Here is a 16701-nt window from a genome sequence, read left to right as displayed (position 1 = left end):
GCACGGTGCTTTAAATTAATCCTGAGGGTTAGTGCGTGTCAATTGCGTAGGAAATCTGGGATGGTTGCTGAATATTGTTGGTGAAACTGATATACAGGGTTCCAAGTTTGTGACTCTAAAACGGTTTGAATTCCCTGTGTAGACGTGCATTTGCTCCCATTGGCGGAAACAGCAACACATGGGCGCCGCCGGTTCCTCATAAGCGAATGCTACATGCCTGAGTTGGTATTTCTGGACTTTTTAAATTCTTAGGATCTTCACGAATTTTTACTGCTTACTATAAAAAAAATGTTAAAGGTGACCTGATGATGATTCAAATTGAAAGTAGCCAGTACCTGTCGAAAGAACAGTGAGAGAAAACCGTTCTCATCTAAATGAAATAGATAAATACACACATTAAAAAAAGTTTTGCACCACCCCAGTTCACAAAACTCCTGGAGATGGACGTTGACTGTGGATATTGTATCACAGATACAGTCCATTGTATGTCACTGAGCCCCCCCCCCCCCCCCCCCCAAAGATGTAAAGACCCTGCATGAGCACGCCTATTAGACGGAGGGGGTTCGACAGCCGATCAGTTCCACTCACTTCACCAGACAGGAGGAAGTTCAGCCATGCCGAGACGGTCAATACCAAGGTTCGATCGCGTCTGCATTGTTACTTTGTGCCGGAAAGGGCTCTAAACAAGGGAAGTGTCCAGGTGTCTGGGAGTGGACCAAAGCGATGTCGTTCGGACATGGAGGAGATACAGAGAGACAGGGTCGATGACGTGCCTCGCTCAGGCTGCCCAAGGGCTGCTACTGCGTTGGATGACCGCTACCTACGGGTTATGACTCGGAGGAACCCTGACAGTAACGCCACCATGTCGAATAAAGCTTTTCGTGCAGCCACAGGATGTTTTATTACGACTCAAACTGTGCGCAGTAGGCTGCATGATGCGCAGCTTCACTCCCGACGTCCATGGCGAGTCCATCTTTGCAACCACGACACCGTGTAGCGCGGTACAGAGGGGTCCAACAACATGCCGAAAGGGCCGCTCAGGATTGGCATCACATTCTCTTCACCGATGAGTGTCGCATGTGCCTTCAACCAGACAATCGTCGGAGACGTGTTTGGAGGCAACCCGGTCAGGGTTAACGCCTTAGACAGACTGTCCAGCGAGTGCAGCAAGGTGGAGGTTTCCTGCTTTAGGCAGTGGCGGGGATCGAACCCGGGACCGAAGACGTTTTGATTATGAATCAAAGACGCTACCCCTAGACCACGGATACTATCACAAATGTCACTAGCGGGTAATATATCTGTACCTAACACAGCTCATGCCAACATATAAGCAGTCTGTGAATTTATTTCGAATTAAAACAGGTATTACTTTAAATGAATACAGTAGGCGAGACGCATACTTTTAAGTTCGCATTAACATATTACACAATATCAGTAATATTCGTTAAATAAATGCCGATTCAGACATGTCGCATAGAAACTTGTGTCAAGTTGTGTCCTAAATGTGAGACGTGTTTCAGCTTTTCGATTACTGTACGTAACTATGGTGTGGAATGTCTGCTAGTTCCTCATTGTCTTCCAACAGCAACTACAACGCTAGATTGTGGTCGCTAACCTGGGAACCGCGCGTTCACTCCCACCAACTGTTCACGGCAGACGTGCACGACCGGCCGCTGTGGCCGAGCGGTTCTAGGCGCTTCATTCCGGAACCGCGCTGCTGCTACGGTCGCAGGTTCGAATCCTGCCTCGGGCATGGATGTGTGTGGTGTCCTCAGGTTAGTTAGCTTTAAGTAGTTCTAAGTCTAGGGTACTGATGACCTCAGACGTCTAGTCCCATAGTGCTCACAAGGGAACCTCCCCATCGCACCCCCCTCAGATTTAGTTATAAGTTGGCACAGTGGATAGGCCTTGAAAAACTGGATCCAGATCAATCGAGAAAACAGGAAGAAGTTGTGTGGAACTATGAAAAAATAAGCAAAATATACAAACTGAGTAGTCAATGGGCAACATAGGCAACATCAAGGAGAATATGAGCTCATGAGCGCCGTGGTCCCGTGGTCAGCGTGAGCGGCTGCGGAACGAGAAGTCCTTGGTTCAAGTCGTCCATCGACTGAAAAGTTTAATTTTTTTTATTTTCAGACAATTATTATCTGTCCGCCCGTCCGTCCGTCCGATGCAAGGTAACTGCGCCGTAGTATGGGGACGCCACACCTAAACAAACATCGAAACACACGACGTCAGTCGACTACAGCGCACGGAAGAGAGAGTATTCCTGCTTACGAGGCTCCCTGGCTGGCAGTTGACTGTTCACTACTTTGGACGAGAGTGCATTAAATACGTGAGATGTATTCCGTGGGCAATATGAATCCAGCAAATATAGCTCGGGCCTTCAATAACAATCGCACGGTTTTGCGGTGCGGTCGCAAAACACAGGCGCTAAACTTATTACAGTAAACAGAGACGTCAGTGAACGAACGGACAGATCATAACTTTGCGAAAATAAAGAAAGTAAAATTTTCACTCGAGGGAAGACTTGAACAAAGGACCTCTAGTTCAACAGCGGGTCACGCTGACCACGGGACCACGGCGCTCTTCAGCTCCCATACTCCTTGACTCCTTGATGTTGCCTATCTTGCACATGGACTACTAAGTTTGTATATTTTGCTTACTTTTTTCATAGTTCCACACAACTTCTTCTTGTTTTCTCGATTTATCTGTGTTCAGTTTTTCAAGGCCTATCCACTGTGCCAACTTATAACTAAATCTGAGGGGGGTGCGATGGGGAGGTTCCCTTGTCAGAGCCATCTGAACCATTTGAAGAGGTGCACGCTGCTTGCACGTGGCGCAGTCTGGCAGTGCGCTCGGATAAAATACTTCTGGTTCCTTCGTACTCTAGTCACGTGTGGCTTCCGTACCAACTACACTCCTGGAAATGGAAAAAACAACACATTGACACCGGTGTGTCAGACCCACCATACTTGCTCCGGACACTGCGAGAGGGCTGCACAAGCAATGATCACACGCACGGCACAGCGGTTGGCCGTCGAATGGCGCTAGCTGCGCAGCATTTGTGCACCGCCGCCGTCAGTGTCAGCCAGTTTGCCGTGGCATACGGAGCTCCATCGCAGTCTTTAACACTGGTAGCATGCCGCGACAGCGTGGACGTGAACCGTATGTGCAGTTGACGGACTTTGAGCGAGGGCGTATAGTGGGCATGCGGGAGGCCGGGTGGACGTACCGCCGAATTGCTCAACACGTGGGGCGTGAGGTCTCCACAGTACATCGATGTTGTCGCCAGTGGTCGGCGGAAGGTGCACGTGCCCGTCGACCTGGGACCGGACCGCAGCGACGCACGGATGCACGCCAAGACCGTAGGATCCTACGCAGTGCCGTAGGGGACCGCACCGCCACTTCCCAGCAAATTAGGGACACTGTTGCTCCTGGGGTATCGGCGGGGACCATTCGCAAACGTCTCCATGAAGCTGGGCTACGGTCCCGCACACCGTTAGGCCGTCTTCCGCTCAGGCCCCAACATCGTGCAGCCAGCCTCCAGTGGTGTCGCGACAGGTGTGAATGGAGGGACGAATGGAGACGTGTCGTCTTCAGCGATGAGAGTCGCTTCTGCCTTGGTGCCAATGATGGTCGTATGCGTGTTTGGCGCCGTGCAGGTGAGCGCCACAATCAGGACTGCATACGACCGAGGCACACAGGGCCAACACCCGGCATCATGGTGTGGGGAGCGATCTCCTACACTGGCCGTACACCACTGGTGATCGTCGAGGGGACACTGAATAGTGCACGGTACATCCAAACCGTCATCGAACCCATCGTTCTACCATTCCTAGACCGGCAAGGGAACTTGCTGTTCCAACAGGACAATGCACGTCCGCATGTATCCCGTGCCACCCAACGTGCTCTAGAAGGTGTAAGTCAACTACCGTGGCCAGCAAGATCTCCGGATCTGTCCCCCATTGAGCATGTTTGGGACTGGATGAAGCGTCGTCTCACGCGGTCTGCACGTCCAGCACGAACGCTGGTCCAACTGAGGCGCCAGGTGGAAATGGCATGGCAAGCCGTTCCACAGGACTACATCCAGCATCTCTACGATCGTCTCCATGGGAGAATAGCAGCCTGCATTGCTGCGAAAGGTGGATATACACTGTACTAGTGCCGACATTGTGCATGCTCTGTTGCCTGTGTCTATGTGCCTGTGGTTCTGTCAGTGTGATCATGTGATGTATCGGACCCCAGGAATGTGTCAATAAAGTTTCCCCTTCCTGGGACAATGAATTCACGGTGTTCTTATTTCAATTTCCAGGAGTGTATAAAACCAGTTCCGATACTTAAGCTACGTTTAGTACACAGCACCGTAGCACTGAAAATGAGCAAAACGTAAAAAAGCCAGTGGCCAAATATTTCGCGGAAACCCTTCAGATGTCACGGTGCAGAGTTCTAAGAAGTATCACAGTAACAGTGACTAATGTCGTAAAAACAGATACTTCATCATCGAGTCGCTATACGTAACTGTAAGACATGAAATAAATCACTTGTGTGTGCCACTTAGTTTCCCCAGATTCGAATGAAAGGTCTTCTATACAGTAGTGAAGAAAGCCCTCAAATGCGAAACAAGTCTTTTTTAACTTTTGAAGGATAAGGAGAAGCTGTACCGAAAAATTAACTCCAGGAGTTGATATAGCTTTGCTTCATTTACATGCAGTATTTTTTTTTTTTACAGTTAAACGTCAGGAAAATCGGAAAACTATTTTTTCTCACGTGCTGCTGCTAACAGCCGCCTTATGGGGAAACTCTCCTTACTTCACTGTGTGGTCTGCTCTGTAACTTTAACTTCAGCAGTACATCAAACAACTGTTTGCACGTAGGTAAGCCCAGCAGCTAAACGGCATAATTAATAGAATAAACATAACGAATCGTTTCGCCTTTGGCTCCAGACATAGCTGTTGACTCGATTTCAATATGGCAGTCCTCGCGCACGTGCACTAAATTTTGGCGCATGGACAATAGCAGAATATCCATTCTGCATGTTCTCTGTTCTGTGGTAAAGGCATGCTAACTTTTCAGATGTCACACTAGAGAGCATTAGAATATGCTAACATAAGACACATCATTCAGCTGCAGTTTCACAAACGGTTGGATGAAATAAGGGCGAAAAGCGTGTGCCGCTACTTTCAGTTACTATCAAGTTTCTCATTGGCAAATAATGTTATTTACTTTGTTGTCACTTCAGGTGTATCTTGATCGTATTCACAACGCGCGCATTAGGTTGAAATATCCAAGATAAAGTTTCTTGAGAGACAATTGAAGAGGAGTAAAAACTCCTCAGGCCTCGCTCGTAGTCGAAAATTTGATCACATCTGTAACTAACTGTATCTGTATGCTTTACATTACTCTATTTTAGTTCTTCACAAATGTGTTTCTGCTACTGATTTTTATTTCAGTGCCAAATTGTATCTAGAATACACGTGTAAACATTCAAATACACAACATCGCCACCTCAGAATTTTACAAAATATTACAGTTTCTGCTAACTAAAATCGTAATACGCCAGTTGCAAGTTGTTAATCAGTTTATCACTGGTTCCAAAATATTTTGTCTCTAATATATCGTTAACTGCATGGTATCTCGGATTCTTATTTACTAAACACGTAGGCTGCACCACAACCAAATAAGTATAATGTCGAGCAGTATGTTGTTTCTAGCTAAGCACTCGTGGGACTGTTTACATTGTTTATTTCTCCTGTCAGTGGTTTCAATGTCCAAAGATATATACGAGAAAGTTACGCCTAATTCCTGACGTAAGAAGATGACAAGTGATGTTGAAATCTCTGGAGCTGTATTCAGTGTGGTGTCTCTTTTTCTTGAATATTACGTTATTTGCTCCCTAGTGGATGGATATGATTTATGGACAGCTGTAATATAGTAATTTCTAGAAATTCAGTGTATGTAGAACAGTGAATTGTAAGATGTTCGAATGGGACGGAGATTAAATGCTCATATGCACCGAGTTCATTCATATAAGATAGAACACTCATTTTATATTTAAGCAAGTGGGAAATAGTTTACTATGAACAACATTTATACTAAAGACTTACCAAACCGTATCCTTCTTTTCTCTAAGTAAGTGTAGTACAACATTAAACATTACAACTCGACCTCGGACAGTTTCCTCTTATTGCACATCGCTTTTGACACCAATAATTAATTCTTAGTGTCTTGTAATAACTTTTGCGTTCCCAGAATGAGATTTTCACTCTGCAGCGGAGTGTGCGCTGATATGAAACTTCCTGGCAGATTAAAGGCCGCGAGTTCGAGTCTCGGTCCAGCACACAGTTTTAATCTGCCAGGAAGTTTCAACTTTTGCGTTTCTCGCCCGTCATACTGCCAACTAGTTCAACGAACACCATTACTTGCCTCTTTCCATTCAACTGTCTTTCGCCTGTCTCTGATTTCACATTTTTTGCTTTTTCTCTGGGTATTGTCCTCATATTACAATCTATACAGGTACAGTGTTTTATACATAACTTTACGCATGTTACGTAACACAGATAGTATAAATGAAAAAGAGAAAAAAAAATAACCAAAGAAAATTCCGACTCACGTTGACAACAATTTTTCAGCTTTCCCTAGTACTGACACCACGAACCGCCTCTGTCCCCGAGATAGAGATCACAAAAAGCCTACACTTTGTGCAGGATGACATTAAAGTGCCCTTATCTGCGACCACAGCAAGATGATGATGCTTTATCATTTTCCACCAGTGTATTTTAGAGGAGCTTTGTAAGTCTTAGCCGCGCGGGATTAGCCGTGCGGTCCAATGGCGCTGCAGTCATGGACTGTGCGGCTGGTCCCGGCGGAGGTTCGAGTCCTCCCTCGGGCATGGGTGTTTGTGTTTCTCCTTAGGATAATTTAGGTTAAGTAGTGTGTAAGCTTAGGGACTGATGACCTCATCAGTTAAGTCCCATAAGATTAAAAAAAGAAATTGTAAGTCTTAAGAGGTTGGTTTGGACTCACCTCAGAGTGGAACGTGGGGTTGATGAGTTTGCGGTGCGTCTTCCAGCGGCTGCCGTTGAGGGTGAGTAGTCCGTCGCCGACGACGACCCGCATAACGTTCGTGGTCAGGGGATCTCGTTCCACCATCTTGGACGTCACCAGGATGTGCTGCACGTCGTCTGGGTGAGCGACCATTATCACCAGTTTCGAGCCCACGTAGAACCTGCCACCACGACAACAGCACCCAGACTTTTCATTTGCTGACATGGAGTTTGCACAAACTGCAACACTCACTGGAACAAAAAGTTACAGAAAAGATGAAGCACACGAGAAGAAGCTTTACTGCACTGCTCTAGACAGGTGCAGTACTCTGCCCGCACAGTCCTCGGGCTGTACAAAGCAGACTAGCCTCCAAGTGGCGTACCCCGGGCAACGTAACTAAGTTACTGCTAAATAGTCTGCAGATATAGGCTGCTGGACCTCTGGTGGTTGTAAATTACCTTAGGATATCCCAGCTGTTGGAGGATACATAGCAATGAAGCAAAACAGTTCTGCCATGAACTACCTGACAAAGGACTTAGGGAATACCCTCCGGCTCTTACAGCTAAACATAGAGGGAACAAGCAGAGCAAAAAGTGAGTATCTCACTCAAATATTGATTGAAAACAAGGTGGACGTTGTTCTACTACAGGAAACCCACTGCTCAGACGAAACCCAAAGCTCTCTGGCTACACGTTAGCTGCTGCGACATACCATGCAAGTTACGGATCTGCAAGATATATCAAGAATGATGTTGAAGAGGTAACAGATGTCAAAAAAAAAAAAAACGGAAAATAACATCCATACCATCAGGCTGAAAGTCGCCAACACAGAGATTGTGAACATCTATAAGCCCCCAGCACAACCATGGGTAAATGAAGCTGCTCAAAATATTCCACATCCAGGAATAGTAATTGGAGACTTCAACAGCCATAACACACAATGGGGCTACAGAACCACGAATGAAGATGGTGAGAAAGTATCAGAATGGGCTGAAATGGAACGCCTTTTCTTACTATTTGACGGGAAGGACAAAGGGACATTCCGCTCAGCTAGATGGGCTCAAGACTACACTCCCGATCTCTGTTTCGTTACCACTAACAACAAAGGATTACCCTTGCAGAGCAGCAGGAAGGTGCTCAGTGATTCCCCTAGAAGCCAACACCGACCTGTACTGGTGAAAATTGGACTCGAAATCCCACTTGTGAAGTCTATACCGAAGCCACGGTGGAACTTCCAAAAAGCCAAATGGGAAAAATTCTCTGAAGAGGTTGATCATATTATTCAGTTTATTCCACCTAAAGATAGGCACTACGACCGCTTTGTTAGACTAATTCATCCCATTGCCAGAAAACATATTCCAAGAGGCTACAGAGAGAACTACATTCCTGGATGGAGCCCTAGATGTCAAGAACTGTATGACGAATTTAAAACGACTCGAGACACCAAGATAGCAGGTGAATTGATTTCGGCCCTAGATTCAGCTAGGCAAAAGAAATGGATGGGACTAAGTGAAAACATGTCTTTCCAACACTCGAGTAAGAAAGCTTGGAATTTATTAAGAAAGCTTGGCAGTGCCACAAAAGTTAATATCTTATCAGACAAAATAAATCCTAACAAAATAGCAGCCAGGATTGTCAATATAACAAGAACACCAAGCAACAACAACAAACAGAAAGCCAAAGAAATAAAACATGAGCTAAAGTCTAAAATGTCTCAAGCACAGCCTTCCGAATTTGCACAGAAAATCTCTGCAGCCGAAGTTGTTTCAGCCCTAGATACTCTGAAATCTGGTAAAGCGGCTGGTTGTGATGATATATACCCGGAGTTCCTTAAACATGCTGGCCAAGGTGCAGTGCAGTGGCTAACTGCACTGTTTAATGAAATTCTCGCAACAGGAAGACTCCCAAAACTTTTTAAGAAAACTAAAATAATTGCCATCCTTAAACCGTCAAAATCTGGTAACAATCCTGAAGACTATAGACCCATTGCACTTCTAAGTGTCTGCTATAAACTGCTGGAGAGAGTATAATAGAATTGCACCAACTATCTTGAAACACATTCCTCTAGAACAGGCTGGCTTCAGACGAGACCGCAGTTGTAGCAATCAAGTGCTAGCATTGGCAACATACATAGAGAAGGGCTTCGAAGACCTGAAGAAAACAATGGCCGTGTTTATTGACCTAACATCAGCATATAATACCATGTGGCGGAAAGGCATGCTTCTTAAGTTCTTAAGAATAATTCCACGTAAAAGAATTGCACAACTACTCAATAACATGCTGTCCAACAGGAAATTCCAAGTTCACCTAAAAGGTGAAGTAAGCAAGGTATACAATTTAAATGACGGACTACCACAAGTATCAGTATTGGCCCCCCTACTTTTCAATTTATATGTCGCTGACTTTCCAGAAACGAAAGCAAGAACATTTATGTCTGACGACATAGCCTTGGTGACGCAGGCTAACGATTTTACAACTTCAGAAATGACTCTCACTCAGGATCTGCGAATTCTAGATGAATTTTTTAATGGATGGCGACTCAAAGTAAACAGAAATAAAACTGAATCCTCCACCTTCCATCTGAGTAATAGGCTTGCTCGCTATAAACCGCAAATTTCCTTTAGAAATCAGTTGCTGTTATATAACCCATTCCCAAAATATCTCGGCGTGACCTCGGATCGTTCGCTAAGATATAGAAAACACCTAACTGAAACAGCTTTAAAAATGAGAACCAGAAACAATATATTACACAAACTCTCCGGAACAAGCTGGGGAGCTAAGGCATCAGTACTCAAAACAACTGCCCTCTCACTCGTATACTCTGTTGGGGAATATTGCAGCCCAGTATGGTTGAACAGCGCTCATACAGCCACGGTAGACACGCAGCTGAATGTAGCCACGAGAAGCGTATCCGGGACAATGAAATCCACAGCCACAGAATGGCTACCTGTTCTGTCTAATATTGCACCACCGAAGTTACGACGTCAAGCAGCGTTGGAAAGGGAATGGGAGAAATGCTCCAAGAATCCCGAGTTACCGCTATACCAGGACTGCAATGCCACTCAAAGGCAAGTCCAGGAAACCCTCCTGGAGACTTGGAAAAAGACTTACTTCTGAAGGATTCCAACCAGAAACAGCATGGCGGGAAGAATGGTTCGCAGCCAATCCCGATTCTGCAGGTCTCATTGCTGATCCTACACGAGTCCCTCCTGGATTCCACTTACCTAGGAGGTCGTGGACCACCCTAAATCGCATACGCACCAAGCATGGAAGATGCCAGGACTTGAAGCATTAAGTGGGGAATCGCTGAAAGTGCCAAGTGTGACTGCGGACACCGACGACAAACAATACACCACACAGTCACAGAGCGTCCCCTGCGGAAATATGCTGGAAATCTGACCAGCGTACATGAGGTCTCTGAGGAAGTAATCTCCCGGCTGGATACTTTAGATATTAACCTATAGTTTTTATTACAACTTGAAGCTCTGTTTGTCAATATTACTGTTTATAAAAATCACATTTTCTCTTTTACATCTAACTTATCCTAGTGTTTTTATCCATATGTATATTATTGATTTATCGATCTAATCTAAGACTTTTATTACCATAAATGAATGTAACCTATTTTATTTGTAGTACATGCAGAGTTTGACAGAGCACTGAAAGACCTGAGTCGAAACAAGGCCCCGGGAGTAGACAGGCCTCGGGAGAGCCAGTCATGACAAAACTCTACCATCTGGTGAGCACGATGTATGAGACAGGCCAAATACCCTCAGACTTCAAGAAGAATATAATAATTCCAATCCCAAAGAAAGCAGGTGTTGACAGATGTGAAAATTACCGAACTATCAGTTTAATAAGTCACAGCTGCAAAATACTAACGCGAATTCTTTACAAACGAATGGAAAAACTGGTAGAAGCCGACCTCGGGGAAGATCAGTTTGGATTCCGTAGAAATGTTGGAACACGTGAGGCAATACTGACCTTACGACTTATCTTAGAAGAAAGATTAAGGAAAGGCAAACCTACGTTTCTAGCATTTGTAGACTTAGAGAAAGCTTTTGACAATGTTAACTGGAATACTCTCTTTCAAATTCTGAAGGTGGCAGGGGTAAAATACAGGGAGCGAAAGGCTATTTACAATTTGTACAGAAACCAGATGGCAGTTATAAGAATCGAGGGGCATGAAAGGGAAGCAGTGGTTGGGAAAGGAGTAAGACAGGGTTGTAGCCTCTCCCCGATGTTATTCAATCTGTATATTGAGCAAGCAGTAAAGGAAACAAAAGAAAAATTCGGAGTAGGTATTAAAATTCATGGAGAAGAAATAAAAACTTTGAGGTTTGCCGATGACATTGTAATTCTGTCAGAGACAGCAAAGGACTTGGAAGAGCAATTGAATGGAATGCACAGTGTCTTGTAACGAGGATATAATATGAACATCAACAAAAGCAAAACGAGGATAATGGAATGTAGTCGAATTAAGTCGGGTGATGCTGAGGGAATTAGATTAGGAAATGAGACACTTAAAGTAGTAAAGGAGTTTTGCTATTTGGGGAGCAAAATAACTGATGATGGTCGAAGTAGAGAGGATATAAAATGTAGACTGGCAATGGCAAGGAAAGCGTTTCTGAAGAAGAGAAATTTGCTAACATCGAGTATAGATTTAAGTGTCAGGAAGTCGTTTCTGAAAGTATTTGTATGGAGTGTAGCCATGTATGGAAGTGAAACATGGACGGTAAATAGTTTGGACAAGAAGAGAATAGAAGCTTTCGAAATGTGGTGCTACAGAAGAATGCTGAAGATTAGATGGGTAGACCACATAACTAATGAGGAAGTATTGATTAGGATTGGGGAGAAGAGAAGTTTGTGGCACAACTTGACCAGAAGAAGGGATCGGTTGGTAGGACATGTTCTGAGGCATCAAGGGATCACCAATTTAGTATTGGAGGGCAGCGTGGAGGGTAAAAATCGTAGGGGGAGACCAAGAGATGAATATACTAAGCAGATTCAGAAGGATGTAGGTTGCAGTAGGTACTGGGAGATGAAGAATCATGCACAGGATAGAATAGCATGGAGAGCTGCATCAAACCAGTCTCAGGACTGAAGACCACAACAACAACACAGACATGAAAAAGTTGTCCACGGAGATATGATACCCCTTGTTCAAATAATCGCCCAAACACAGTAACTTCTGGACAACACAGTAACCTAAGCCATGTCTTGCAATCTCAGCCTTATCTTCTTGGCTTTTGGCACCTCCGTAAGTATAAAACCCAAGACAATAGTGCGTTATAGAGTCACACAGCATCCAGAATTTGATTCCCCATCGGTGGTGGTGTGTGTTTGGCAATTACTGTAATAGGGAAGTGTGACATTTAGTGGCAACTAGACTCTCATCAATACTAAGTTGTTCATGAGGTGTGTAATGATGTCTAAATGCATTATTATCATGATTCACCAATGGCTGGTACCTGATACATGGGTCATAAGCAGGATGGACTGCTGCTGGACATTTCTCACTATCCACAAGATGAAAGAATTTCATAAGATGCCTAAATCGGTGACCTGAAAATATTTTACCAAACCATGGAAATGCCTGTGCTCCAGTATGAGAGCATTGTGGGCCTTTCATTGAGTCCTATATTTAGTAAGCAAGCAATAAAACCTCTTACCTCGGTACTTGTCACATTTTTCCATTTCTTATACGGTTTTTACAATGCAGTATGTTTAGTTATAAATTGTTTAGCTGAGCGTTTTGTTTCAGTTACAATAAGCTGCAGCAACGTTGTAGTAAAGAACAGATTGAAATATTCTACCACAGGAGATGCTGCTGGCGGCATATGTTTCGGTCCTGGCAGCTCTTCAAATGGATGTGGTAATGGCTGTAGTGTTTCAGGTGCAAGTACTTCAGTGTATTGTTCATCTTCCATTTTGTCTTCACTTTCGTTCACAATATCGTCAAGTACATCACTGTCACTTTCTGAACTGTTGCTACTTTCGCTAAAACACTCTGTAACACTAGTACATTCTAAAAGTTCACAAGTTCCTTCATCGGTAAGTCCCCTGCTGTGACCTGGTGTAGGTTGCATTTGTCAAAAAGAGTGGAGAAAATAAACAAACTGTAAACTCTTATGGTGAAGAAAAAGGCACAGAAACTATGATAAATAACAGTACTGCGCAAAAATAAGAACGTAGAATCCAACAACAGAATGTTAACATGTACTGCGAAACACGGCGTCAACAAACAAACGATGCGAAAGCGGAATAATCGAACGCTAATATTTCACAGAAACGATGCTCAATTGTCGATAGCTATCGACCTACACATAGCTCGAGGCAAAGAGCGTCTGTAATCAGCATGCCAACACCAACTCTCGCCCGATTCTGTAAACTAAACAAGACGAAGCAGAGTACCGACGAATCGGCACCCTGACAGTATTTGCTTCAGTAGGTGGTAACGATAGATCGTTACCTTGACATTCAAATGGTTAATGAAAAGCGAGCACAAACTTAGTAATTAAACTCCTGTACACAGGGGAGATCCTTCTGATGGCCAAGGCTCAATGTAGGCTCCACTATTGTTTCGATCTTCCACCTAATATACAACAATCATAATCAGTTCTTTTTGTTACTGACACTCGTACTGTAATCAACCCAAACATACATCAACAGCAAAAATGCTAAATTACGTACTTAAAGATACTATTGTTTTTCTGCAAACGCTCTCATCATCAATTTCAAAACGACACAACATATTCAGTTCTGCACATCTTGAGGTACTACACTAACGATAAATGTAGCACATGATGACGAAATAAACAGTACGATGGAAACTTAAAAAAATTAGGTGTCTATCGATGAGAATTTTAACTGGGAAAAACACATTTCTGAACTCCTAAAACAATTCAATTCTGCCATATTCGCGATTCGAATAATTGCAAATCTTTTGGAGAGATAAATGAGTACTTTATAGTAAGTTTTTAGTAGGTCGTATGATATGTAATAATATAGATTGTGTCAAAAACAATATAAATATTTCGAATGCATGTATTTACACTACTGGCCATTAAAATTGCTACACCATGAAGATGAAGTGCTACAGACGCGAAATTTAACCGACAGGAAGAAGATGCTGTGATATACAAATGATTAGCTTTTCAGAGCATTCACACAAGTTTGGCGCCGGTGGCGACACCTACAAGGTGCTGACATGAGGAAAGTTTCCAACCGATTTCTCAGCTGTTGACCGGCGTTGCCTGGTGCAACGTTGTTGTGGTGCCTCGTGTAAGGAGGAGAAATGCGTACCAATACGTTTCCGACTTTGATGAAGGTCAGATTGTAGCCTATCGTGATTGCCGTTTATCGTATCGTGACATTGCTGCTTGCGTTGGTCGAGATCCAACGACTGTTAGCAGAATATGGAATCAGTGGGTTCAGGAGGGTAATACGGAACGCCGTGCTGCATCCCAACGGCCTCGTATCACTAGCAGTCGAGATGACAGGCATCTTATCCGCATGGCTGTAACGGATCGTGCAGCCACGTCTCGATCCCTGAGTCAACAGATGGGGACGTTTGCAAGACAACAACCATCTGCACGAACAGTTCGACGACGTTTGCAGCAGCATGGACTATCAACTCGGAGACCACGGCTGCGGTTGCCCTTGACGCTGCATCACAGACAGGAGCGCCTGCGATGGTGTACTCAACGACGAACCTGGGTGCACGAATGGAAAAACGTCATTTTTTCGGATGAATCCAGGTTCTGTGTACAGCATCATGATGGTCGCATCCGTGTTTGGCGACATCGAGGTGAACGCACATTTGAAGCGTGTATTCGTCATCGCCATACTGGCGTATCACCCAGCGTGATGGTATGGGGTGCCGTTGGTTACACGTCTCGGTCACCTCTTGTTCGCATTGACGGCACTTTGAACAGTGGACGTTACATTTCAGATGTGTTACGATCCGTGGCTGTACCCTTCATTCGATCCCTGGGAAACCTTAAATTTCAGCAGGATAATGCACGACCGCATGCTGCAGGTCCTGTACGGGCCTTTCTGGACACGGAAAGTGTTCGACTGCTGCCGTGGCCAGCACATTCTCCAGATCCCTCACCAATTGAAAACGTCTGGTCAATGGTGGCCGAGCAACTGGCTCGTCATAATACGCCAGGCACTACTCATGATGAACTGTGATATCGTGTTGAAGCTGCATGGGCAGCTGTACCTGTACACGCCATCCAAGCTATGTTTGACTTAATGCCCAGGCGTTCCAAGGCCGTTATTACGGCCAGAGATGGTTGTTATGGATACTGATTTCTCTGGATCTATGCACCCAAATTGCGTGAAAATGTAATAACATGTCAGTTCTAGTATAATATATATGTCCAATGAATACCCGTTTATCATCTGCATTTCTTCTTGGTGTAGCAATTTTAATGGCCAGTAGTGTATTAAACTTAAAGATATGCGAATATGAAACTTTACACACATATTTACGAACCTCTCAAGTTCAGTTTACAGATGTTCAACATGTCCTCCATCAGTGAGACGAACAATATCACATCGATACTGAAATTCCTCCCGTATTCGGGAAATCATGTCCTTCATCACTGATGTGATTGCAGTATGGATCGGGTTCTTCAACTCTTCCAGGTTCTGTGGGAGTGGAGGCACATAAACGTTGTCTTTAACGAAACCCCACAGGAAGAAGTGAGAGGGTGTCAAATCCGGCGACCGTGGAGTCCAGCTGGGATGTGCAGTTTCTTGACGACCAATCCTACAGTTCGGTAGAGTTCCATTCACGCACTAGTGAAGGGGTGGCCCATCTTCTTGAAAAATGAAGTTCTCTTCGTACAGCCTCGGAAACAACCAGTTTTGTAACATAGCGAGATACTGCTGCTCGTTAACCGTGTTTCCATTAAAGAAGAATGGGCCGTAAACAGATGATCGGCATAAAGCACAAACCAAATTGACTGTGGGCGAATCCTGTGCATGTTCAGTGGCTACATGTGGGTTCTGTAGGCCTCAAATTCGAGCATTGTGTTTGTTTACCTGACCACTAACATGGAAATTCGGTTCACCACTGAACACGATGGGTTGTGCGAAAGTGTTATCATCGTCAATGGCATCAAGAATCTCGTTGCAAAATGCCACACGTTTGTATTTGCCATGAGGACGCAGAGGTTGTAACAGCTGTAACTTGTACGGCTCCATAACCAACCGCCGACGTCTCAAAACACGCCAAATTGTTGCTGCAGGCAGTCGTAACTCCCGACTGGAACGACGAGTTTTTTTGAAGGACTACGTTGGAAAGCAGTTTGAATTCGTGCAACATTTTCTTCAGGAACACGAGGGCAGCCAGGACTCTTACTTTCAGATACACAACCTGTATCTAGAAACAATCGATACCATCTACGAATGTTCCACCCATTCGGAGGATCAATTTGGTACCTCAATCTTAAACGTCTTTGCACTGTAATCACAGAATTGTAGTTCGCAAACTCGAGAACACAACATGTTTTCTGCTGTGGAGTAGCCATTTTAAACATATGACGGTTACCAAGCAAAACAGAAGAGAACTGACATCTAGCGGCTACTAATATAAACTATACTATGTATTCGTTTCTCCAATAGACGAGCCTAGGCGCAG

General features: G+C 44.4%; 1 protein-coding gene across 4 annotated transcripts in view; it reads right to left on the bottom strand.

The window, feature by feature from the left end:
- The window catches only part of LOC126106404 (cytochrome P450 4C1-like), a 160736-nt gene that overhangs the window by 80060 nt on the left and 63975 nt on the right, over window positions 1–16701 (bottom strand). For all 4 annotated transcript variants that reach the window (XM_049912675.1, XM_049912674.1, XM_049912676.1 and 1 more), the window contains one exon: window positions 7030–7231. In XM_049912675.1, the coding sequence (XP_049768632.1) occupies window positions 7030–7231 (202 nt within the window). The remainder of the gene's footprint in view (window positions 1–7029; window positions 7232–16701) is intronic.

This window comes from Schistocerca cancellata, chromosome 10 (assembly GCF_023864275.1).
Source record: "Schistocerca cancellata isolate TAMUIC-IGC-003103 chromosome 10, iqSchCanc2.1, whole genome shotgun sequence".
NCBI classification, from domain to species: domain Eukaryota; kingdom Metazoa; phylum Arthropoda; class Insecta; order Orthoptera; family Acrididae; genus Schistocerca; species Schistocerca cancellata.
The sequence above is the reverse complement of the archived record's forward strand: the minus strand, read 5'-3'. Positions and strand labels throughout refer to the sequence as shown.